We start from the raw sequence: 24459 nt of genomic DNA on the forward strand, positions 1-24459 counted from the left end.
CGTCGCAGGGCGAGATGAGCGCGGACGCGGCGGCCGGGGCGCCCCTGCCCCGGCTCTGCTGCCTGGAGAAGGGTCCGAACGGCTACGGCTTCCACTTGCACGGGGAGAAGGGCAAGTTGGGCCAGTACATCCGGCTGGTGGAGCCCGGCTCGCCGGCCGAGAAGGCGGGGCTGCTGGCGGGGGACCGGCTGGTGGAGGTGAACGGCGAAAATGTGGAGAAGGAGACCCACCAGCAGGTGGTGAGCCGCATCCGCGCCGCACTCAACGCCGTGCGCCTGCTGGTGGTGGACCCCGAGACGGACGAGCAGCTGCAGAAGCTTGGCGTCCAGGTCCGAGAGGAGCTGCTGCGCGCCCAGGAAACGCCGGGGCAGGCCGAGCCGCCGGCCGCCGCCGAGGCGCAGGGGGCTGGCAATGAAAATGAGCCTCGCGAGGCCGACAAGAGCCACCCGGAGCAGGTAAGCTCGGCCCGGGCCGCGCAGGCTGGAATGGAGTGGGAGGGGGATCCGGAGAGACCCAGGTGCCCCGACCGTCCAGCCCCGCGCCTGCCGTCGGTTTTCTCAAACTCGAGCTGCGAGGGGGAGACCGCTTCCGCCCGCCTACCAGGCGCTCTGGCACATCCTAGGCAGGCCTGGAGCTGCGTCCCGCGACCTCCTCTCCTTCCCAGGCTGTGCTGGGAGCCTGAGCGCCTTTGCCGCCTGCACCTCTTGTTCCCTGGCCTTTGGGAGGGCGGCGCAGGGGAACCCAGCCCCACTTCCCTCGGGTCTGCGGGTGTCTGCTCCCCTTCTCGGAATCCCCCAATCCTGCCCGGCCCCTGGCGCCCTCTCCTCGTTCAACCCAGTCCGTAGATGGGCCAGGGAGGAAGGGCTGTCCTCCCCAGAGGTGCCAGCGTCCTCCGCCACTCCTACGTCAAAAGCTAGAGGAATAGCATTACTCCTCCTGTGCGGAGCCCCGGCGCGAGGAGGCCCTCCCCGCAGCCCGCCGGTGTGTGTCCTGAACTTCAGTCCTGCAGGACTTCATCCTCCCGGACTCCTGTGTGACTTCTAAGGGAGAGGAAGCCCCACCATCTCAGCGCGGTGTGGGGGTTGCCTGGCGGGGAGGAGGAGCCAAGGCATCTCGGAGTGGTGGTTCTGCCACCTCAGAGGATTTACGATTCTCAGGAATGTGAGGAGTAAGCGCCTAGAGCTGTATCTGGGAGGGGAGGGGGAAGACCTTAGAAGAAGAGAAAGATGGCTAGGGGGAGGGGAAAGAGCTCCTGGAACTCACGGCTCTGTGTGCGCCAGCGGAGCTCACGGTGAGCCGGTGGTCTTGCCCTGGCCTTGCCACGGTCACTCTGGTGCCCACACAGCCAGTAGGCCGGTTGCTTTTTGCCCATGTTTGGTGTTTGCCCATAGGATCCCAGTTTGGATCAGCTGCAGGAGGGGCAGCTGGCAAAACAGGAGTTGTGCCGAGCCTCCTGTCCTCAGAGAGTGGAGTGGTGTACTGCGTAGGGCAGGGCGTGAGCCTCCCAGGGCCCCTTCAGCTTGCACCAGTTCGCCCTGGTGGCAGTGTCTGATGGGAGTGTCCATGGGGACCAGGAGGATCCTTCTGGACAGAGAAAGGGTACAGTTTGGCATTAAGGGAGAAGGCAAAGCCCTAGAGGATCAACTGGTTTGGTGGAAGTGAGGTCACCAGAAGCCCTGTCCAGCCAGAGCTGGGTGCTGGGAATGCCAGGGCCACCAGGCTCCCACTTCCTGCCCCTGCCAACCTGGCATTGGCAAGGGGAGGGGGAAGGGACCTGAGCACCCGGAGCAAGGGGGTTGACACCAGGGAGTTGGGGCTGATGATCTCCAGTCCCAGGCAGAAATCCAGTGTGAACTTTGTGCTGAGTCCATCGATCGATTTGACATTCCTTTTTTTTTTTTTTTGGACTTTGGAACCCACACAAATACCCACCCCCACCCCCCACAAGTTGCAGTCTCATTCAGCTCCTCCCTTTGCCCTTTTGGTTATGCTGCTGGGTGCCAGAGGGCCTGGGAGGCTAACGTGGAGGCCTGGCATAGCACACGTGCCCAAAGGCAGCAGCTTTGAGCTTCCTGGGTGAGCACAGAATCAGATTCCTGCATGTTTTGGAGGGACACCTACATTTGTTTGTACTTTGTTAGGCCAGGAGATGAGAGAAGAGCCACCAGCAAATCCTGGGGACACCATCACCAGCCAAGTCCCAGGACTTCTGAGCGTTGGTTCTCCCATCTGTGAGATGGAGGCATTGGGCGATGTGATGCCTGCCTTCTCTAGAATTGTAGAAATGACGTGAAGTACTTGAGCCTCTTATTAAATTTTTAAATGCTGAACCGCACTCCTTCATGCCCGGCGTTTGAATCCCAGATCCTTAAACTGACTCCTAGTCAACACCATTGAGTCCCTCTAACAGAAAATCCCCGAAATCCTGTGTGTTGAGCATACAGATGGCCCATGCGGTTATTGCAAAAAATGTTAACAGACATTGTAAGAGTTTTTTTCTTTAGTAGTTCTTTCCTACTAAAGCATCAAATGGAGGTTTGCCAATTCGTTTTAGTCTGCATTTGTGTGCAAGGTGGGGCTGTTTCCTTATCTTCATTAGCCCTCCACTTACTAAGTGAGGATCTCAGTGGAAAAGTGTGGCACAGAGAGTGGTTGACTGGGTGGCCTCTGGCTGGGAAGACCAGCCGTGTCCAGAACCACTCAGGGCAGAGGCTGATGGGTGCCTGTAACACTGGCCATCCCCGCTGGGATGTCTAGGCCTAAGGAGGTGGAAGTGGCTCTCCAGCTCTGCCCACCGGCTTTGCTTTGTGGATGGCCTTCCCCTCATGCCCCATGGGGACAGAGGGGCAGCAACATCCACCCTGCTGCTCCCCTGCTTAAAACCCTCCTCCCCCGATTCACCACCAGTCACAGGATGAGGCCTGAACCCTTGAGTCTGGGTTCAGAGTGCCGGCCGTGCAGAGCTGAGCCAGCTCAGCTGTACTAGCCAGGCTGTGTGGAGCCAAGTTACTTCACCTCTGTAAGCCTCCATTTCCTCTTGTGTAAGTTGTTGGGGGTGATGGCAGCTACCTCGGAATTGCACGAGGCTGTGTGTAAAGCAGGTAGCTCAGTGCCTGGCGCAGAGTCCAGGCTCATCCAGCCTTTGCAGTTGATATTGGAATGAATACATATTTCACAGTGATCATTGCACATCTATCATGGGGCAGCTAGCACTGGGCAGCTTGCTAGCTGGGCAAGTGCCACTGTGGCCAATCCTGGCACCCAGTCAGTGCCCGATCAGTGGTCACTGTGGGTTAAGAATGATATGTTGTGGCTAGAGGTGGTGGCTCACACCTGTAATCCCAGCACTTTGGGAGGCCAAAGTGGGAGGATCGCCTGAGCCCAGGAGTTTGAGACCAGCCTGGACAACATGACAAGATCCTGTCTCTATTACATTTTTGTTTCTTTTTTTTTTAAAGAGTGATATGCTGTTCCATGGCCCTTCTCCATCTGTCAGCCTGTTCTCACCACTACCTCCCTACCCCCAAAACCACACCCAGGGTCCGAATTCCTCTCCAGCCTCTGAGCCTTCACACCCTGACCTTTCTGTCCCTTTCCAGGGAGCCTGTCCTTAATCCAGTAGGCAGAGTTAGCATTTCCTTTCCTTCATTTTTTTTTCTGAGACAGATTTCACCCAGGCTGGAGTGGCATCGCAACCTCATCTCACTGCAGCCTCGATCTCCAGGGCTCAAGCAATCCTCCCACCTCATTCTCCCTAGTAGCTGGGACTACAGGCATGCACCACTACGCCCAGCTAATTTTTAAATTCTTTGTAGAGCTGGGGTTTCGCCATGTTGCCCAGGCTGGTCTTGAACTTCTGGCCTCAGGCGATCTGCCCGCCTCGGCCTCCGCCTCCTCTTTTTCCTCACATCTTTTATCGCTTTGAACACACAATATTTTAATCATCTGTTTGTGACCTTTTTCTCCACTACATGGTAAGCCCAAGGGCATCAACTGTGGCCTATTTGTATTTCTATCCCCAGCGCAGTCCTTGGCACACGGCAGGGAGGCTCTCAAAAAGAGTTTTTGAATTAATGAATGAATATATAACAACAGTCAGGGACCTTTGTCCTCATTTAGCTCATCCCGCCCCACCCAGAGATTGGAATTCCAGATAGAACCTACCAACTCCAATTTCTTGCCTGCTAGCAGCTTCCATTTGAAAACTAGAAAGTCAAAAGTCCAGGCTTTGGGGTCAGCCAGATCAATGTTGAATCCCAGCTCTGTCGTGTGCTGGCTCTGGGATCCTGGGAGTTCATTTTTCCCTGCAACCCTCAGCCTCCACCTCTGTGAAAGGCACTGCCCCCAGGGTTATTGGGAAGATGTGGTGACATGACACGTGTGTAAATGAAAGTGCCCAGCTTGGGGTGTTTCCTGCCAGCCTTGACCCTGATCCCAGAGGCAGACAGTGCAGGCACCCCAGGGAGCAAGGTGGGTGGTGGAGCACAGTTAGCTGGAGGACCATCAACCTCTTTGCCAGGGCGGGCAGGCCGTTTTACACCAACCAAGTTGGAGCTCTGGTAAGGGCAGAACAGAGTTGGAGCTGCTGGGTGTTTGGATTTCAAATGGACAGGGTATGTGATTGTGTGTTTGGATCTCTTTGCTGGCAAAACAGTGGTCTGGTTCTTACCTTCAGGCTCCTGTTAACTCAGTAATTCTGGAGGTGATTCTCTTGGAGACAGAGGGGGGCTTCCTGGCTGGATGCAGTGACTTGTGCCTGTAATCCCAGCACTTCGGGAGGCTGAGGCAGGAGGATTGCTTGAGCTCAGGAGTTTGAGACCAGCCTGGGCAGCACAGTGAGACCTCGTCTCTACCAAGAAAAAAGAGGGGAGGGGGTGAATGGGGGGGGCTTCCTTCTCAAGGAACTCCGTACGTCTAGATGAGGTCCTTCTCCCCTTTCCCAGATGTCCCATCTCAGTGGTCCCTGGGAAAGTGGGGTGGGGAATTAAATAAGAAACTCAGGCTGGGCCCATAATCCCAGCACTTTGGGAGGCTGAGGTGGGCGGATCAGTTGAGGTCAGGAGTTCACGATCAGCCTGACCAACATGGTGAAACCCCATCTCTACTAAAATACAAAAATTAGCCAGGCGTGGTGACAGGCTCCTGTAGTCCCAGCTACTTGGGAGACTGAGGCAGGAGAATGGCTTGAACCTGGAAGGTGGAGGTTGCAGTGAGTTGACATCGCGCCACTGCACTCCACCCTGGGTGACAGAGTGGGACTCGTCTCCAAAAATAAGACGAAACTCAGCCAAGGTCTTGTTGGTGCTGCAGGGCTCTTCATAAGGAGAAACCAGAGCTCTAGACTCCAATAACAAGTGTTCCTCTGCTTTCGTTGCTCTGAGATAGAGTGGCCCTACCTGGAAGGAAACTTAGGTTTGTAATGTGCCTTTAGGTGCTCTACCTATGACATAAAGATGTTGATATGCATTTCTTTCTTTCTTTCCTTTCTTTTTTTTTTCCCCCTGAGACAGAGGCTTGTTCTGTCACCCAGGCTGGAGTGCAGTGGTGCGGTCTCAGCTCACTGCAACCTCCGTCTCCCAGGTTCAAGCAGTTCTCCTGCCTCAGCCTCCCATGTAGCTGGGATTACAGGCACCTGCCACCACACTGTGCTAATTTTTGTATTTTTAGTAGAGACAGGGTTTCACTGCGTTGGCCAGGCTGGGTGGCACCTGCTACCACACCCTGCTAATTTTTGTATTTTTAGTAGAGACAGGGTTTCACCACGTTGGCCAGGCTGGTTTCAAACTCCTGACCTCAGATAATCCACCTGCCTTGGCCTCCCAAAGTGCTGGGATTATAGGTGTGAGCCACCACGCCCAGCCTATAATCAATGCATTTCATTGTCCCCCAGACAAATTAGCTATTGTTTTCTCCATTTTGTAGGTTGACAGTAAGTGTTCAATACGTAGTAGCTACTATTTGTGTTAGCAGTGTACTAAGTACTAACCCTCCCTGTCTCATTTAATCCATATGACCACCAGTGAGGCAGATATTGGCCCCATTCTCTGCCTATGGAGGCTGAGACTTGATCAGTTAAGGTGGCCATGGTGGGTCCCAGGACTCCCAGCTAGCGACTCCTCCCACACAGTACAGGGGTGCAGCTTGGAACCCAGCCCTCTGACTCCAGTGCCTGCACAGCCATTTGGCCACACGAGTAGTCTGTGCTTGATGCCTGACTCTGCCAGGTGTTTCTGCCCATGATACTCTGAGCCACAGCTGGACTTATGTTCCACACATGACTGGCATTATATATCTACTGGACAGTGCTACTCTGGATCTGAGCTGAAATCCTGCCTTCGCCCATCAGCCATGTGTACTTAAGCAATTGACTCCAGCTTTTTGAAGCTGAGTTTCCTTTTCTGTGAAATGCTTGCAATAATACCTTCCTTGTAGGACTATAATTGACTCCTAAGAAAATACACGTAAAGAGCTCAGTGCCTAACATATAGTAGGTATTCAGTAACCAGCAGCTCCTATTTGTTACTTCAGTGTTGAGCCTCAATTTCACAAGCTCCTTGAAGGTTCTTAATAGCCCAGTGGGACAGCCCCTGGGGGTTAAATCCAGAGACTTCTGGAAGGAGGGTGAGGGATGAGGAGGGAGGCAGAAGGGAAGGCATGGGGCGGTCAGCCCTGGATGGTGTCCAGCCGGGCTGCAGCCCAGGTACCAGCCTGCTCCATCCCAGGCTTGCCCAGCCCTGGGGAGACCTGAGCCAGACACTGCCCCCTCCCACCCCCGTGGGTCTCCATGGCTGGCACAGGAAGAAGAGGTTACTAGCCAGAAGGAGAACCTGGTTCAGACCTCTGAGTCCTGGGGGTATCTGTCAGACCAGCAGCCCTCACTTTAGTTTATGACTCCCTCCTGGTTCCCACCCTACCAGACGCCAGGGAAAGCTCTTCCCACTGAGAAATAGGAAGGAGGAGATCAAGGGCTAGGAGCAGTGAGTGACCTTTTTTGCAAATGGAGGCATCCAACATTCCCCCACCGCCTGCACAGACCTGGAGGGATGTGGAGGGTGGAAGGAGGTCCTGTAGGGTAAAATGAGGTGACATCAGGGCCACTAGGCAGGGCTAGTGACAGCCAAGCCCCCTGTACCACACCTAGGGTAAGGAGAAGACACCTTCTGCCTAGAGGTGTGGACACTGGCTGAGTGTCCGGAGCCCCTGGTCACTTCCCAGTGCCCCCAGGCTGCCTGTCACGCAGCACTCCAGGCAGGGCCAGCAGAGACCCAGCCCTGTCTCCAGAATCTGGGGAACAAACTGAGCTGCCTCCCAGAGCAAACATGGCTCTTACCCCCAACATACTCTTGACACACACACCCCAGTCCCCCAAGAACAGCCAGGGCTCCCTCCTGCCCCCTTCCATCCCCTTGTTGGGGCTGATTTTCCTGTATTGGGCATCGCGGCACTGGTCTTCTCTGCATAAACAAGAGCCCTGGGCTGGGGGAGGTGCAGTCTTGAGAGGTGGGGTTACCTCTTTTGTTCCCCTGGACACCCAAGTGGTCTTCCTACTCCTCCAGCCCCTTTCCTCTGGGGTCCTGAGCTGGCTGGCTGGAAGGAAGCGGACTGGCTATTTCTGTAGGGCCCATCACTATGGCATCAGACAGGGAGGGGCTGGGCCCAATGGGGCATTGGCCTCAGGCTCCCGCAGCCTTCCCCGAAGGGAGGAAGGAGGAGCAGGGAGCGACCCTGGGCCTGCTCCCCAGAGACGGTCACTGGGATTAGGGTATCGACTTTCCCCAGCTTTCCAGGTGACTGCTGGTGGCGCCTATTGAATTCCGTGCCCGCCATCCGCTCCTGGACTGCGTGGGTGGAGGTGATGGGGTGGGTGGAGGTGATGGGGCGGCCACTTGGGGCGGGGTGAAGCTCCCTGGGGGAAAGGACAGATGAAGGGAGGCAGCCTGAGGGTGGAGGAGGCCCTGGGAGAAGGGTGTGGGAGCAGCTCTCCCGGCAGGGTCTTTTCTGGAAAGCCAGCCAGCATTGTGTGAAAGTGAGAGTCTCCAGTCTGTCCAACCCTGGGTCACCCCGGCCGAGCTGCGCTGCCCATCGGCTGCATGGCCTCATGTTCCCTCCTGTCGATTCTGGCTCTCTGCCAGTCTCCTCTCTGAGCAGACCCTGATTTTGTCGTGAATTTGGGTCTCCCGGGCTGTCGTCGTCACTGGAGATCCACTTTGCCCTCTGGAACTCACTGGAGCTATGTTCCTTTTTAGGCTCCTCCTGCCACCATGCTTTGGGCCCCTCTGTAGCTGGCTCCTCCTCAGCTCCTGGGGGCCACACACCAAGCCCAGCATGCCTGGACGTCACTCCCATTTACCCCCTTTCCCCAGAGGCAGAACCCAACCCTGCCCCAGCTTGGGGGTGAGGGTCCAAGAGCAATGGTGGCTGAGCTCGGCCAGGTACCCCACAACTCCCTGTCTTCTCCTCTCAGTGCTGGGCCTGGAGACCACAGGCCAGGCCCCACGGATCCCAGGGGGGCTGCCCCAAGGGACTCCCCCTGCCAGTCCCAGCCTCCACCCAGGCTGGGATGGGCTGGCTTGATGGGCTGACTCAGCAGCTGGCACTGACACCTCCTGGAGACAGCTGGGAGGCTCCTGCTGGGGGAGGGGTGAGGAGGAACAAGGCTGGTCTTCCTTGGAGAGTGGGAACCCCCTTCCTGTGTGAGGGGAGGCAGTCTCTAGGGACTTGGGAAGGAGGCTCTACAGGTGCATTGGAGCTGTCTAAATGCCGGTGGGGCCTACCTGGGGCTTCCCATCTCCTTGTCCAGCCACCCCCTCAGGTCCTAGAGCCACCACAGAGCCACGTCTAGACAGAACAGTGGAGCAGTCCCAGTGCAGAGGAAGGGAACAGAGGGCACCTGAGCCCCTCAGTCTGGGTCCCCCGTTTCCCCTTGAACTGCATGACTTGGTGCTGGCAGAGCGGAGCAAAGCTCAAAGGAGGCCCTGGAGCTTTGGCACCATATGTCACTAGGCGAGGGGCATTGGAGTGAAGATCAGTGAGGGAAGCCCACAGCACAGAGACCAGGGCCAGAGGACCAGCATCCCAAAGGCAGCGAGCACAGCCCTGCCCTGCCAGCCAGGGGAGCGCCCAGAGCCACCTGCCCCCAGTCCAGCCATGCCCCTGTCCCATCACCCACGCCAGGCTTCATCCCCCAGCTCAGGCCGTAGCTCCAGCTACGAGAGGCCCTGAGCACCTGGAAGGAAGGCTGTGGTTTCTTCAGCTCCCAGCCCACCTCCAGCAGAGGCTGCAGCCTATGCCCTGGAGAGAGCCCCTGTCTGCCCTCTACTGCCTGACTCCTGTTGGGACCTCACCTCCCAGTGGATTGCCCCATTCTGGACTTGGATCCTTAAGGAGCACCCTGCAGTGTGGTGGAAGGAGGACAGGTTCCAAGTCAGAGACCAGGGTTGGAGTTCTGGCTGTGTAATGTCAGGCAGTGGGCTCAACATCTCTGAGCCTCAGTTTCCCCATCTCAAAAACAGCTGCCAAGCCCCAGCCAGGTTGTTATGGGAAGGTTTTTAGGAGTGCAGGGACTGTGGAGGGAGGTCGGAGGAGGTCACTAGAGCTGCCCCCTGCCTGTCCTGAGATTTCACCCTCCCCACTTTCTCAGGGTGTCGGCCAGGTCCTGCAGCTCGTTCTGGCTGAAGCAGAAAGCTGCGCTTGTCCTGGTGACGGCAACTGGTCAGACTTGTTTTTGCTCACCTAGGGCCTGGGGGAGGGCCTGGCTGGGAGCTTTGTGGAGGGATTAGCTCTAGGGGAGAAGAGCCTCACTTACTCCCGGAACAAGATCCCGCAGGGCTGTGGGAGTGCCGGGGGTGAGCCTGGGGCAGGTGACAGCTGAACAAGCTGGGAGTGGGCCCTGCAGTGAGGCAGGGGATGGGCCAGGGAGAACAAGGCAAGAGGCTTCATTCAGGGTTCTTAAGCCTTTGTGAGCCCCTCACTTTTTTACCACTCACTTAACCGTCTTTGTTGTTGGGGTGAGGGCCCCTCGAGCCTGGATTTGGGTATGAAGCACAGGAAGAAAGATCTGCCCAAGCCTTTAAAGGAATGCAAAGTCATCCTCTAGCCACCCCAGAGACCGAAAGGCTGGGGATTGAGTCTCCTGCAGATGGTGGCAGCCACCTGGGGCTGGCAAGTTGGGACAGAGGCCCATACACCCTCCTGGGCACGCCTTCCCACTCCTCTCGGCCCTCTCCACTCCCAGCTGGGGATTTGGGTTTCAGAGCAGCCTGGCACACACACCCCCACCCCACCAGAATCTCACTCCCAGCTTCCTATGACTATTCATTAGTATTCACAACAATGGGAAAGTCTGGGTGTGCACAGGGAGTTTTTACAGTTAGAAAGTGTTTAAGGCAGTGACCTCACTGGGCCTCAGCCACCCTGGGAGGCAGATGGCAGTCAGAATGATCCATAAATGACCTGCCCCAGGTCACACAGCTCCTAAACAGGGGAGCTGGAACCTGGCTGGGAGCCTTGACTATCCACTGCTCATTGTCTGATGTGCTGAGTGATAACGCAGGGCCAGCAGGCTGGACAGCAGCCAGTGGCTCTGCACCAGGCCTGGAGGAGGGAGAGAGGGACAGGGACTCAGGCGTAGTCCTTGGGCACAGGCTTCAGCCGCCCACACCCATATTCCCTCCATCATACTGTGTGTCCAGGCCTGCAGCTTCTAAGCTGAGCTGCTTACTTTGGACCAAGCATGTGGGAAACTGTTTTCAGCTGAGTCCGAGCACTCAAAAGAAATCTGCGTGTGCCCTTTTAGTAGGTCACACCCTCCAGTCCACAGCCACACTGGGCTCCCTTTAGCCCAGCCCTGCTTTTCCCAGTCCCCTCCCCATTCAGGCTCCTCAGTTTCTGGGGTCTCTGTGCTTCCGTTGCCACCTCGGCCCTCAGGCAGCGGTGTAGGGGGAGGAGATCCTGGAACGCCTGAGGATGGCCCCCTATCTTGTCCAGGTCCCTTGCTGTGCCGCACAATAGGTTTTTGGTTATCTGCTCCTTCTGGCTCCCTTTTGGCTGGGCCATTTGGCTTGGTGGGGGTGAGAGAGAGTTCAAGTATATGGAGGAAGGCTTTACTGTAAATACACTGACCAGCTTTCAGTAAACACCTGCCTCTTCCTCCCCTGCTGCAGAGAACAGGGTACAAAGGGGCTGGGGGTCCTCAGTCATATGCCCCAGGTCCCCAGCCAGGCTGACGGTGCCACACTCTGCCCCCTCTCCAGGAGGGCCAGACTGAGCCACCAATGGGGAGGGATAGGGGCCCAAACAACACAGCATGCGATTCACCTGAAGACTGTCAGAAGGGACAGGCATGTGAGAGGTAACCTGGTCCCACCCCTCATTTCCCAGAAGAGGAAACTGAGGCTTGGACAGAGCAGTGTTTTACCCATGTCACCTAAGCAGTTTGCTGCAGTGCTGGGTGTCCACACAAGTCTTTGGAGTCCTGGGCCAGAACCCTCTCAAATTGCTGTGTAGGGATCTAAGCAAATTTGCATCCTCCCAAACCTTCCTTGTTTGGGGAGATGGGGCCAGGCAGAGGACAGGGAAGGCAGAACCTGGGGCATTGTGGAATAGCCATGGACTCTCCCCTGTCCCTGCAGCACAAGCTTCGGCCTCGGCTCTGTACCATGAAGAAGGGCCCCAGTGGCTATGGCTTCAACCTGCACAGCGACAAGTCCACGCCAGGCCAGTTCATCCGGTCAGTGGACCCAGACTCCCCAGCTGAAGCTTCAGGTCTCCGGGCCCAGGATCGCATTGTGGAGGTGATGCTTCTTGCCCTCTTCCTATCTGACTGCCCCGCCCCCTGCAGATCAGCAGCGCCTGGGACAACCATCATGCCTTCATGGGCTTGATTAGCCCATGGGCATAGCCAGCCTGGAGCGGCCGGATGGATGGGTGGATGAGAGGGAGGCAGGGAAGGGTGGTGGATGGATAGATGGAAGGATAGATGGACTGACTGACGGATTCCTTTCTTACCTCTACTCTCCCCTGGACTCCTCCTTGCCAAGCAGATATACTGTGCAGCCTGTGATTCACCCATCGATCAGGGAGATGTCTGGGGACATCTCCAGAGCTTCCCTGCTGCCAGGCACACAGAGGCGGGTGGCAGTAACAAAACCCCTCTCCTGAGTTAGGCTTTTACTTATTTAGAGAGAGAGAGATATATATATATATATATTTTGAGATGGAATCTCGCTCTGTTGCCCAGGCTGGGCTGGAGTGCAGTGGCACAATCTCATCTCACTGCAACCTCTGCCCCTCCTGGGTTCAAGCAATTCTCCTGCCTCAACCTCCTGAGTATCTGGGATTACAGTTGGCCAGGCTGGTCTCAAACTCCTGACCTCAACTGATCCTCCCACCTCAGCCTCCCAAAGTGCTAGGATTCCAGGCGGGATCCACCTCGTCTGGCCCCGAATTAGGCTTTTAGACTCCCTCATACAGTGCTCTGGCTCTGGTGTGTGCTCCTGGGAGGTGAAACGTGAACCACATGCTCAGGCAGGTCCCAGAATCACAGTCTTAGAACCTTAGAGCTAGAGATCAGCTCTCCCAAGACTTCTCATTTTACATGTGGGAAAACCAAGGTCCAGAGAGGGAACCTTACCCAGACTGGGCCCCACCCCAGCCTCCCAGCTCGCTCCCATCCCATCTCTCCCAGCTGTGTTTGTTTAGTCTCGTCTGGATATTTTCGTTGGCCCTTCCCATGTATCCTGCCTCCCCAGCTGACTGTCCACGGGAGGACCCCTGGCTTAGTTCAGGACTCTGCAGAAATGGGGGTCAGTATCCCCAAGTTGTGAACTGCAAACTGGCTGAGAAGCAAGGTGGCCACCCCCGCCCCCAGCCCTCCTCCACCTACCTGCCCCAGAACCAAGGCCTGTGCCCGTAACGCCTCCCCAACCCCGCCCTGCAGGTGAACGGGGTCTGCATGGAGGGGAAGCAGCATGGGGACGTGGTGTCCGCCATCAGGGCTGGCGGGGACGAGACCAAGCTGCTTGTGGTGGACAGGGAAACTGACGAGTTCTTCAAGAAATGCAAAGTGACCCCATCTCAGGAGCACCTGAATGGTAAGCCGGGTGGGGCCGCTGGCCGTCCTGGGGCTGGAGGCCCCCAGTCAGGGATGTGAGCCAGGGCTAAGACTTTGCTGGGTCCCAGGCGAGGGGTGGGCAGCTTTCCGGCGTGGGTGCTCCCTCCTTCTCCTTCATGGGAGGCTCAGAGGTGTGGGCTGGGGGAGTGGGGGCCCAGTGCAGGGAGTGGCAGTGGGTTTCCGAAGACGGCTTGTGATGGGGTCAGCTGGCATGAGGTCGCTGAGAGAAATGGACAGATCTTCTGACTCCTGACCAAAGCTGTAGCCCCAAAGGAGGCCTGAGCCCCCAGTCCTGTCCCCACCAACAAACTTTCAGGGCAGTGTCGACGTGAGGAAAGGGTTAACTCCGGGGAGGCCTCCAGCCTTTGCTTGGTCAGATCAGAGTCCAGTGGCGGGGCCCAGTGCCTCCCCTCCCTCCACTCAGGTTGTCTTGGAAACTCAGCCTTGCTGGCTTTAGAGAGTAGTGGGTCCTCCTTCAAGCCCTGGGCCCCTGCCCTCCCCATCCCCCAGCATCACCCTGCCAAGCCTGGCGCCTCCCCCTGCCCAGTCCCGAGCCAAACAGGGCAGGGCTGCTGCACCGGGGCAGGGAGGGGTTAAGCAGTGCTCTGTTCCTTGGTCTGGACTTTCTCCCTGGGAAGATGGCTCCCTGGAGCGGGCAGGGGTGCTCACTGGGCCAGGGTGGAACCTCTTGGGACTTTGCAGTGGGTGGGGCCTCCTGGAGACTCAAGGTTGTATGTGTAAAAGGGGATTCACACAAAGGTCTTGCTGCAGACTCCCATCCCCAGTTGGAAGGGACAACTGGGGAGGCCCTGTCCCCTTCTGGAGCAATCCAAGGCCTGGAGGCTCCTAGAAAAGAGGATGGCCCCTGAAAGTCCCTAGCTGGCTCTGGGCATGGGAGGTGGGGTACCACCTTACCCTTATCTCCCAAGTTCATGGAAACCAAGTAACTCAGATAATCCCCTTCTCCACTGATGGGGAGACTAAAGCCCAGAGAAGCCCCAGCCTTCCTCCTAGGGATCTGATGTGAGGAAGACACAGCTGGAATCTGGATTCCACTCAGCTCCTGGGATAGTCTCCTGCTTCCCCCACCCCTTCGCCCTGCAGGTAATTGGCTCCCTCAGACATTCCTGCCTCTTCTGCCTGTCTCTCGGGCTAGAAGGGCTGCAGCCTCTGGCCAAAGCACCTGAAGAGGGAGAGGCCTGGGGACAGTCTCCTCCCCGGAGTCCCTCCAGGATGGCATCCTCACCCTTTCCATAGAGAGGAATGCCCCCCTGTCCGGCAGCCAGGGTTTCACTGTGACCACTGTGAGCTGATGGGGAGGGGACAGTGAGTGTCCCTGGTGTCCCAGCAACCTATCCTTGCCCCGGGAAGGCTGTGGGTGTCAAAGGGGAGGAGAAGATGAGAGTCAGGTATCTCTGGCTGTGTCCTGGACTGGGGACAGGGAAAAGATGACCAGGAATTTTAAACTAAGAGTTCAGAGAAGAAGCCCGCCTACCTGACCAGTCCCTGGAGATGGCACAGCCACCGCTGAAGCCATGTGGGACCCCTCCCCTGAGTGAGCCCAGTGAAGGTGACCCCAGACCTGTCTTCTGTCCCTCTGACCCCTCCAGGTTTCCCACTGGCTTGGGGAGGGGATACCCAGGACACACCCCTTGCGCCTTCTTGTCACCCCTCATTTCCTAGTTGGCAAATAGGAGTTGGGATTATTCTCTCTTTTTTTTTTTTTTTCCTTTTGTTTTGAGACAGAGTCTTGCTCTGTCACACAGGCTGGAGTGCGGTGGTGCGATCTCAGCTGACTGCAACGTCTGCCTCCTAGGTTCAAGTCATTCTCCTGCCTCAGTCTTCCGAGTAGCTAGGACTACAGGTGCGCGGCACCATGCCCAGCAAATTTTTATATTTTAGTAGAGACACGGTTTCACTATATGGCCAGGATGATCTCGATCTCTTGATCTTGTGATCCGCCCACCTCAGCCTCCCAAAGTGCTGGGATTATAGGTGTGAGCCACTGTGCCTGGCCTTTTTTTTTTCTTCTTCTTCTTTCAGACACAGTCTCACTCTGTCGCCCAGGCTAGAGTGCAATGGCACAATCTCGGCTCACTGCAACCTCTGCCTCCTGGGTTCAAGCAATTCCCCTGCCTCAGCCTCCTGAGTAGCTGGGATTACAGGCGCCCGCCACCATGCCCGGCTAATTGTTGTATTTTTAGTAGGGATGGGGTTTCACCATGTTGCCAAGCTGGTCTTGACCTCCTGACCTCAGGTAATCCACCTGCCTCGGCCTCCCAAAGTGCTGGGATGACAGGCATGAGCCACCGAGCTCAGACTATTTTCTCTTTCAGTTGAGACAGATACTAACTGTAGTCTGGGGTGTGGTTCCAATTTCGGTATCATCATCATCACCTGGGAGGCGTTTGGAAAATGCCGATTCCTAGGCCTGCCCACTAAACCAGAATCTGTGCTGCCAAAGGTCCAGGAATCTGTACTTTAACAAGCTTCCCATGTAGGAGTTCCCAGATAGGAATTAGTCAGCCATCCTGGACTCTCATCTCCATCCAGGACAATGCATTTTTTAAATACCTTGTGACCCATCAGTGCCTCATAAGATCATTTCAGTAGATAGAGACCAGCAGGGTTTGTTTGTTTGTTTGTTTGTTTTGCCGGAGTCTTGCTGTGTTGCCCAGGTTGGAGTGTAGTGGCACGATCTTGGTTCACTGTAACCTCCACCTTCTGGGTTCAAACGATTCTCCCACCTCAGCCTCCCAAGTAGCTAGGATTACAGGCATGTGCCACCATGCCCGGCTAATTTTCTTTTTGTCTTTTTTAGTAGAGACAGGGTTTCACCATGTTGGCCAGGCTAGTCTTGAACTCCTGACCTGAAGTGATCCAGCTGCCTCGGCCTTCCAAATTGCTGGGATTACTGGTGTGAGCCACTACACCTGGCCCAGAAATTTTTTTGGTTTTTTTTAATGACATGAAATTAAAAATATCAAAGAACACTGTAGTAAGGGTATTGCTTTGTGAAACTTTTGTTACACAAAATCTTTGTGTGTGCTGAGTCATCAAAATGCAAACATAGGCCAGACATTTGCTCACACCTGTAATCTCAATACTTTGGGAGGCCAAGGTGGGAGGATTGCTTGAGGCTAGGAGTTTGAGACCAGCCTGCACAACATGGCAAGGCCCCATCTCTACAAAAAAAAAATGTAATAAATAACAAGGCAAATGTATTCATGGTGGGTGGACATCAAAAAAGTTTGAGATGTTGACCCAGGGAACAAGATCTAATGATCTGCCCAACCCCAACTCCCGCCTCCTCTCCACACTCTATTCCATCCCCATTCCGGACTCACCTCTGTTCTCTCCTTCGCCTAGGTCCCCTGCCTGAGCCCTTCACCAATGGTGAGATACAGAAGGTAAGGGCGGGTCCCCTGTTTCTCTGGATTTCAATCCTGGGGGTGCAGGAGACAGGTCAGAAGGTGCTGTGGTTGGTAGGATAGCCATCTGGGCTAAGGCCAAAACCTCAGGGTCCCCAGTTCCAGCTCCTTCTTCGGCTCCAAGCTATAGAACTGCCAGAACCCTCTTGGCCTCTGCCTGGGGCCAAAGCTGTTGGGAGGGAGAGGGCTGGCTGGGCCCCTCTGCAGCCCGCCATCCTGGGTGACAAGCCCCCGCCTCCAACTCCCCACCATACAGAAGGGGCCATTCTTCCCCCCAAGAACAGAGCTTCAGTGTCTGGCCACGGGCAGCCGGGCCCCTGCTACTTCCAGTCTGGGTTGGAAGAACAAAGCCCCTCCTCCCCCCTTCCCTGGGCAGAAGGGAAAGGGGGTGAGGCTGGGGAAGAGATGGTGGGGCTGGGCGCCAGCTGAAGCCATGGAAGAACCCAGGAAGGGGCTGGGTGCCAAGCTGACGCCCCAGCCAAAGCCTTCGCTCTGGGACAGGCCGACTCAGTCAGGCCACAGAGTAGGAACTCTCTGCAGGGTCTGCTCAAAGGTTCCCCTTCCCTAGGAGCTCCTGCCAGGGTACTTGACAAGGGGGAGGGTCCTTGGACCCAGGCCTAAACCTTCTGTCACCTCATCTTTGGATCTAGAACTTTCCATCTACTTTCTTCCTTCAAGGCCCTTCTTTGCTGCTTCAGGGTTAGGGTTTCAGGATTCCTGGGGTCACATCCAGGCAAACAGTCAGGTGGACCACAGGAGATTCAGGGAGCACCACATGGGTTCCCCATGCCAAGCAAAGAGGCCCCCAGTGTCCCCACATTCCAAGAAGCCCCTCCCTGGTCACTGGCTCAAAAGGCAAGTCAGTATCTAAAAGCCACATTGGAGAAACCCAGGGGGAGGGAGCGCTAATCCCATGATATCTGTACCCCTCCCTCCAGCCTCAGCAGAACCAACCTGCCCTCTGATCCTCGAAGGAATGTAAAAAGGAGCCCCAGCAGGCTCAGGCAGTAGGAACCCGGGGTGGGTGGCCAGGGCATCAGCGCTACCTCTTCTCAGTCTGGGGCCCCTACTTCCCCAGGAGCTCCCTCCTGCCTCAGGACTCCCTCACCCCATCCTGTGACTACCCACGCCCCTCTTCTCTCTGCCAGGAGAACAGTCGTGAAGCCTTGGCAGAGGCAGCCTCAGAGAGCCCCAGGCCAGCCCTGGTGAGATCCGCCTCCAGTGACACCAGCGAGGAGGTAGGCCAGCCATGCAGGGGGTAGCAACTGGGTTACAGGAAGCCGATTCCCAGGCCCCACTTGTTCCTGGCACACCAGCCTGCCTTTGAGGTCACATGCTGAGCCGCATTCTGTTCTTGTGACCTGGCTTCCCTGGGCACGGCCCCAAGGGAGCCACCTCACTGAGGCTGAGGACCAGGGAGCCTAATGAGGGACTGACTCCCAACTTCCTGCCCCCACTTCTCTTTACAGCTGAATTCCCAAGACAGCCCCCCAAAACAGGACTCCACAGCGCCCTCGTCTACCTCCTCCTCCGACCCCATCCTGGACTTCAACATCTCCCTGGCCATGGCCAAAGAGAGGGCCCACCAGAAGCGCAGCAGCAAACGGGCCCCGCAGATGGACTGGAGCAAGAAAAACGAACTCTTCAGCAACCTCTGAGCGCCCTGCTGCCAGCCACCCGGTGACTGGCAGGGCCGAGCCAGCCTTCCACCCCACCTTTTTCCTTCTCCCCAGTTACTCCCCTGAATCAACGTACAAATCAGCACCCACATCCCCTTTCTTGACAAATGATTTTTCTAGAGAACTATGTTCTTCCCTTACCTTAGGGAAGGTGAATGTGTTCCCGTCATCCTGCAATTAGAAAGGAGACTCTGCCTCCCTCCTCCTCACTGAGTGCCTCATCCTGCCGGGTGTCCCTTTGCCACTCTGCCTGGGATATCGCTGGGACCTGCACGATGCCAGGATCGTGGGACCAGGCGAGAGGGCACCTTTCCTTCCTCCCCCGTTTGATAACTGGGTCCAGGGCTGATCATTGACTGCAGAACTGCCACTCTCAGTGGACAGGGCATCTGTTATCCCGAGAGCTGTGGCAGACACATCTTGCTTTCATTTGATTCTTGTTGTTAAGAGCGCAGTATTGCAGAGTCTAGAGGAATTTTTGTTTCCTTGATTAACATGATTTTCCTGGTTGTTGCATCCAGGGCATGGCAGTGGCCTCAGCCTTAAACTTTTGTTCCTACTCCCACCCTCAGAGAACTGGGCAGCACGGGGAGGGTTTGGCTACCCCTGCCCATCCCCGAGCCAGGTACCACCATTGTAAGGAAACACTTCAGAAATTCAGCTGGTTCCTCCAAACCCTCCAGCCTCCGTGTCTTCCTTGGGAGTTTTGTCCTCTGGCCTTGGACCCTTATAGGTAGAAAGTGAGAAATGGTAAGCCAGGGTGGTCTTTGCCTGGGAGGGTGGTGTACTCTGGAGGGAGGGCCATCTAGGGCTCCCTGTGACCCCAAGCCTGAGTAGCTTTAGCTAGAGGGCCTAGCTGCAGAAGTCCTGTGGGAAGGAGGATGCATGCACCCAGCTGGGTGTTCAGCTTGGTGGTCAGTGTGCCTGTGTCCCAGGCTGTAAGCACTGATGTGGGCTTGGGGACCCCTTGACTAATAGGGACATTTACCAGAGGAAGTGGGAGCTCAGACATGCTCAGAGGACTCTGGGAGGTTCCTGTAATTCCAGAAGCGTGGAAAGTGTGTCCCAGGATGGAGCTGGGTTTGGAATGTAAGGACTTGGCTTTACTCTTTCTGCCTACAGCCAGTGGGGTGCAGGATTCCCAGAGGCAGGCTGGGCTGGTGCCAGATCCTCTATCTTATCTGGCCATTGTGACCTGATTGGAGGGCAAGTGTCCAGTGCCAGGGGAAAACAAACCGGTCCACTGAGCCCTGGGACATGCTGTGTGGCTAGGTGGGGTGGAAGGGCCTTTTCAAGGGCGAAATGCCCTGTCCCCAACAAAAGACCCAGGTCCCTGATACCTTTGGCACCTGAAGCCTGATGTGGAGGTCTGGGAAGGTGGCCTGCAAGAGCTAGGCTCCAGGGCCGGGAGGTTCCAGGCAGGTGCTCAGAAGGAAGGTGTCCCCAGGCTAGTCTCCACCCAATCCAAAGGACACCTCTCAGAAGACAGGCTCCGGGCAGACAGGAATGAGTAAAGCAGGAAGATCTGGAATCGGAGTGGCCGTGCCCACAGACCAGTCACTATCTGGCCATCTGCTCCTTGTTAGAGGAACCATCCAAAACCCTTATCACAACAGCACCCTGTTCAGCTGACCTGTCCCCACCCCACCCTTGCTTCTACCCTTTGGCCCCTGACAGATTCCTCCCGACAGGGGTTGTGGAGGGGCCCCTCCCTACCTCATCTGCCAGATGGGGAAGCCCTGGGGGACCTTTGACTCTTCATTAACCTGAACACTGGTGGAAGGAAGGGGTGGCCTCGAGGGAACTCCCATTGCTGAGGTACATGTGGAACGAAGGGAGCCACGGCAAACAACACGTTCATTTTATGATGTTCGTTTTACACTGAGGCATGTTTTCAGTGTCAGTTTTTTACATGCAGTCTGGTCTGAGACTCCAGGATCAAGGGGGCTCGGAGGCCTTAGGCAAGTCACCTTACTTATCTAAGACTGTTTCCCCGCCTGGAAAATACCCAGCAAGCCTCCTGTGGTTGTGTTTTGAAAGCATGCCCGGCCTTTCTTGACAGCCACCCCAGATGACGGCAGGGCATGGAAGACTGTTAGGAGTCAGAGTGCTCCCCTCAGGTGGAGGGAGACTGGGCCAGCTCTACTTTGTAAGCCATGGGTGCCAGGTAGCCCGGCCACGCTGAGCCTGTGCCTCCACTGCCCCCGCGTGGCCAGTCAGGTGCAGCTGCTCCTAGAGGTGCAGGGTAAGGAGCAGATGTGAGAGCACCTGAGGGACATAGCTGATGGCCTGACACTGTCTTCAGGAGGGCACCCTGAGGGGCCTCTGCTTCCTCAGTGCCCCCTGAGCTTCATCAACAGAGGGGTGTTCTCCGGCCACAAGGAGCTGTATCCAACACTAATGCCTTTAAACTCAAGACTGGCTCCAGGAGAGAGGAGGAGGGACGCTAGGTTGAGGGGCCAGGCCACACTCTCTCTGGACTACCTGTTGTTCCCAGGTCAAGCTCCCAGGGTCACAGCAGCCTGCTTCCACAGGACAAGAGGACCAAGATGCCCTTGAGTGGACACGGAGGCTGGGCCTCCTGGTAGCTCTTGACACAGACTAAATGGGAAAACCAGGAAAGCTGGCCATGCCTGGAGCTTCACTCCCAGGCAGGGCAGCACCTCTGGCCTCCAAGGAGAAAGGTCTCTCCACTCCCATCCATGCTCCAGGTACCCCTGCACCTCCAGCTCCCACCTTCATCCCAACATCTCCCATGGATTCCTGCCCTCCATTCCAGTTTCGTAGAGTCTGGGTCTGGCTTTGGCCAGGAGGGGAGAAGGGGACTGGCCCTGGCCCTGGAGTCTGCTCAGCCACACCACCAGCTGGAGGGAGGCCACAGTCTGAAGGGCCCGGAAAGGTGATTCCCAGCCTGGGGCTGGGCCAGGAGCACTCTCCCAGTGCAGGGCTCTGGTCTTTGGAGTACGTGGGCCCAACACCCTGCTCACACAGGGTGGCTGCCCACAAGGCCCAGCCATCAGCAGGGCTCTGCCGACCCATCTCTGTAAGGCTTCTCTTCCACGTGGCTGGTCTGCTCCAGAAGCCACTGATGCTCAGACTCACTCACTGTCAGTCGGAGAGTCACCTCCTGAAAAACGCTGCTCACAGCCACCTACGTGAGCCAGAGAGAACAAAGCCTGCTAAGTTACAGTATTAACACCACCAGGCCCACCACCCAGGTCTAGGCCCCACTCCGCCCAAGGACATCCTTACCTGCTCAAAGTGAAGTTTCTGGAACATCCGGATGCTTGGTTCATTTCCTTGCCCAATTTTAGCCTCAAACTTGGTCAGACCTAGTGTGGCCACTCCTCGCAGAGATGAGAGAGGGGCAAGTAAGGAGGCGCCTACCCCCACCCCTCCTGTCCCAAGCTGCAGAGGAGGAACCTTCACCTGCCCCCAACCCTCAGACCTGAACAAGGTTCACCTGAGGCCTGGCCACTTCCCGCATTGTCTGCTCACACTTTCTTACCGTAAGACAGCATCGCGAGAACGGCCTCAGTGCCAAGGCCCTTACCCCTGCAGCTGGGCTCTAGGAGAAACAACAGGAGCGGCACTGACGCCATGTGCCAGGCTCCAGTGTGGGCACTTGACAGACATCATCTCATTTAATTCTCAACAACTCTGAAGTTGCTACTATCATTACCATTCTGCAGACGAGGAAACAAGCACAGAGAAGTGCGAAAGGCCTCACAGCTTGCAACCCAGCAATTTTTTTTTTTTTTTGAGACGGAGTCTCGCTCTGTCGCCCAGGCTGGAGTGCAGTGGCCAGCAATTTGACTTCAAAGCTGACTCCTTTACCTCATGGAGTCAGTATGCTGCCTCACAGGGATAGTCAGTAGCCACTTGGGGGAAACTGAGGACCAAGAAGGAGCAGAAACAGGAGAGCCTCCCCCTGTAATATGACAAGATGCTCCAGAGAAGATCATTTATTTTCTGAGGGTCCCCAGCCCACCCCAAGTATGGGCCTGACCATCCTTGAATCTACCCCATACCAAGGGTTAAGTTCACGCCTAAGCACAAGGAGTAAAGTGATATGCCTGGGGGTGTACCAGGCTGAGGGGGGCTAGGTGGGCAGGCTGCCCAGCCAGGCCCTGGGCTCACCAACATGGAGCCTCCCAGGAAGCCCTGTGAGTGCCCACCCTATGCGGCCTCTGCAGGCTCAGAGTCAGCATATCTGACAGCCAAGAGTCGAGGGAAGGCAGGGCTAGGTGAAACAAACCTGCGATCATGACCTCGATCTCCCCCAGGGTGGGGTCTTCTAGATCTGTGAGGAAGAGGTTCACATCTCCCACCATGCAACTCTCTTCGGTGGCGCCTGGCTGGGCCTGCCACTTCTCGGCATCCAGCACAATGAAGGTACACTCTGAGGAGGAGGTGATAGGGCTATCGCACACACTTCCCAGAGGAGAGACGAGAGGATGGTATTCCTACCCAAACCAGAGCACTGCAGAACACCAGCATCTCTCCCAAACCACAGCACTGCAGAACACCAGCATCTCTGAGTCCCAAACCACAGCACTGCAGAACACCAGCATCTCTGAGTCTGCCAGGAGAAGAGGGGGTCCCAGAGCTTCCTTCAGCTCATTACAAAACTCCAAATCTGCCTCCTACAGAAAAAGCCTCTCCAACCAGCAACCAAATTCTCAGAGAGCAGGGAAGACAGAGGAGCACGGTCACACTAGGCTGTGGTGAGGGATGTGAGGGGCAGAGCGGAAATTTACAGCCAGAGCCCCAGATGCTCTACTTTCTCTAAATCCTTCCAAGCCCAATGCAGTGGGTGGGGAAGAGGACAGAAGGGTCAGCCACAGGGACTGGCTTCAGGGGCATGAGAATACAGGAGTTCCAGCACCTTTCAGGCTTTTCACAAAGCTTCTATAGTGGGACCGGAAAAGGGAGGGAACCTGGAGACTGACTGTCGATCAGCCCTCCCAGTACCAGGGCTAGGGGGAGTGGGGGGCACTCCTCACTGTCTGCATCTTCCCGCCAGCTGCGCTGCATGGCATACTCCTGCTCCAGGGTCAGCGGCTCTGAGGCTGTCAAACGCTGCAGCTCCTCTGATTTCATCCACTCGTGATACCTGCTGGGACAGAGGGGTGACCTTAGACATGGAGGACTCATTCAGAGGCATATGTCTGACACCTTATAATGTGAGGGTCCAGAACCCCAGAGGGCTAACACAGGGCTCAAAGAAGACCCAAAGGGTTATGACTGCTCCTAAGGCAGGGGCCACAGGCACAAGACCCAGAAGCAAGCTAGTCTTACACGAGAACAGCAGGAGGAGTCAGTTCTATCTGTCCAACTTCCTATCCTGTCTCAGATCGGTGCGGAAGAGCAGTCTGAAACCAAACATTCTTCAAATTCCAGAAGGGGAAGTATATGGCAAGCTGACCTCAACAAAGGCGGCTGGACAGAACCCCACAAAGTTAGGGTACCAGGAACCCTCAAACGGAACACTACAAGTAGAGAATACCCAGCTACAGCACCCCTATCCCAACCTACCAGCCATGTGCCAACTGCCCCCACAGGAATCCCATCAGGACTCGGTCCTGGCCTTTCCAATGGTAGATATCACAACTCATCAGCTCAGAGTTTAAGGACAAGCTAACATGAAGTCTCCAAGAACTGAACATAATCCCTGACACCAGGGAAACATCACTAATTTATGATCAGGTGAAAAGACGATGTCTTTTTCTTACACATTTTAGTTTACATAAAGCAATTCCTTGCTGAAAGGCCAAAAACAAAGCTGAGAGAAAGAAAGGGAAGAGGATGGGCAGCTCCTTCCAAGGAAGTCACAGTCCCCAGCTGCTGCTATTTTTTTTTTTTTTTTTTTTTTGAGACGGAGTTTCACTCTTGTTGCCCAGGCTGGGATTACAGGCATGTGCCACCACACCCGGCTCATGTTTTTGTATTTTCAGTAGAGATGGGGTTTCTCCATGTTGGTCAGGCTGGTCTCTTTTTTTTTTTTCTGAGATGGCGTCTCCCTCTATCACCCAGGCTGGAGTGCAGTGGCGCAATCTTGGCTCACTGCAAGCTCCGCCTCCTGGGTTCACGCCATTCTGCTGCCTCAGCCTCCCAAGTAGTAGGGACTACAGGTGCCCGCCCCCATGCCCAGCTAATTTTTTTGTATTTTTAGTAGAGACGTGGTTTCACCGTATTAGCCAGGATGGTCTCTATCTCCTGACCTCGTGATCTGCCC

General features: G+C 56.0%; 2 protein-coding genes across 15 annotated transcripts in view; one reads left to right on the forward strand and one right to left on the reverse strand.

Moving 5' to 3' along the window:
• Nucleotides 1-18898, forward strand: SLC9A3R1 (solute carrier family 9, subfamily A (NHE3, cation proton antiporter 3), member 3 regulator 1). The gene is made up of 6 exons (XM_011939395.1): nt 1-455; nt 11631-11792; nt 12938-13091; nt 16481-16521; nt 17691-17780; nt 18012-18898. Exons 1-6 carry the CDS (start codon nt 15-17, stop codon nt 18198-18200), a joined length of 1077 nt encoding a protein of 358 aa, XP_011794785.1. The 5' UTR covers nt 1-14; the 3' UTR covers nt 18201-18898.
• A 1179-nt stretch (nt 18899-20077) lies between these two features.
• The window catches only part of NAT9 (N-acetyltransferase 9 (GCN5-related, putative)), a 6386-nt gene continuing 2004 nt past the window's right edge, over nt 20078-24459 (reverse strand). For 3 of the 14 annotated variants that reach the window (XM_011939904.1, XM_011939978.1, XM_011939519.1), the window contains exons 3-7: nt 23228-23340; nt 22480-22623; nt 21730-21789; nt 21474-21568; nt 20078-21372 (exon numbers count right to left, since the gene is read on the reverse strand). In XM_011939904.1, coding sequence (XP_011795294.1) covers nt 21238-21372; nt 21474-21568; nt 21730-21789; nt 22480-22623; nt 23228-23340 — 547 coding nt within the window. In that variant the 3' untranslated portion in view covers nt 20078-21237. The remainder of the gene's footprint in view (nt 21373-21473; nt 21569-21729; nt 21790-22479; nt 22624-23227; nt 23341-24459) is intronic. The other 11 variants (XM_011939600.1, XM_011940046.1, XM_011940281.1 and 8 more) reach the window with 9 other exon arrangements.

The sequence above is a fragment of the Colobus angolensis genome, unplaced genomic scaffold, assembly GCF_000951035.1.
Source record: "Colobus angolensis palliatus isolate OR3802 unplaced genomic scaffold, Cang.pa_1.0 Scaffold1, whole genome shotgun sequence".
Lineage (NCBI taxonomy): Eukaryota > Metazoa > Chordata > Mammalia > Primates > Cercopithecidae > Colobus > Colobus angolensis.

What these genes read in the sequence shown, in the direction of transcription:
- SLC9A3R1 (XM_011939395.1), top strand. Translation starts at nt 15, where the DNA reads ATGAGCGCGGACGCGGCGGCCGGGGCGCCCCTGCCCCGGCTCTGCTGC. An exon ending in CCCAGGATCGCATTGTGGAG is followed by an intron (nt 11,793 to 12,937) that starts GTGATGCTTCTT and finishes CCCGCCCTGCAG; the next exon opens with GTGAACGGGGTCTGCATGGA. An exon ending in ATCTCAGGAGCACCTGAATG is followed by an intron (nt 13,092 to 16,480) that starts GTAAGCCGGGTG and finishes TCCTTCGCCTAG; the next exon opens with GTCCCCTGCCTGAGCCCTTC.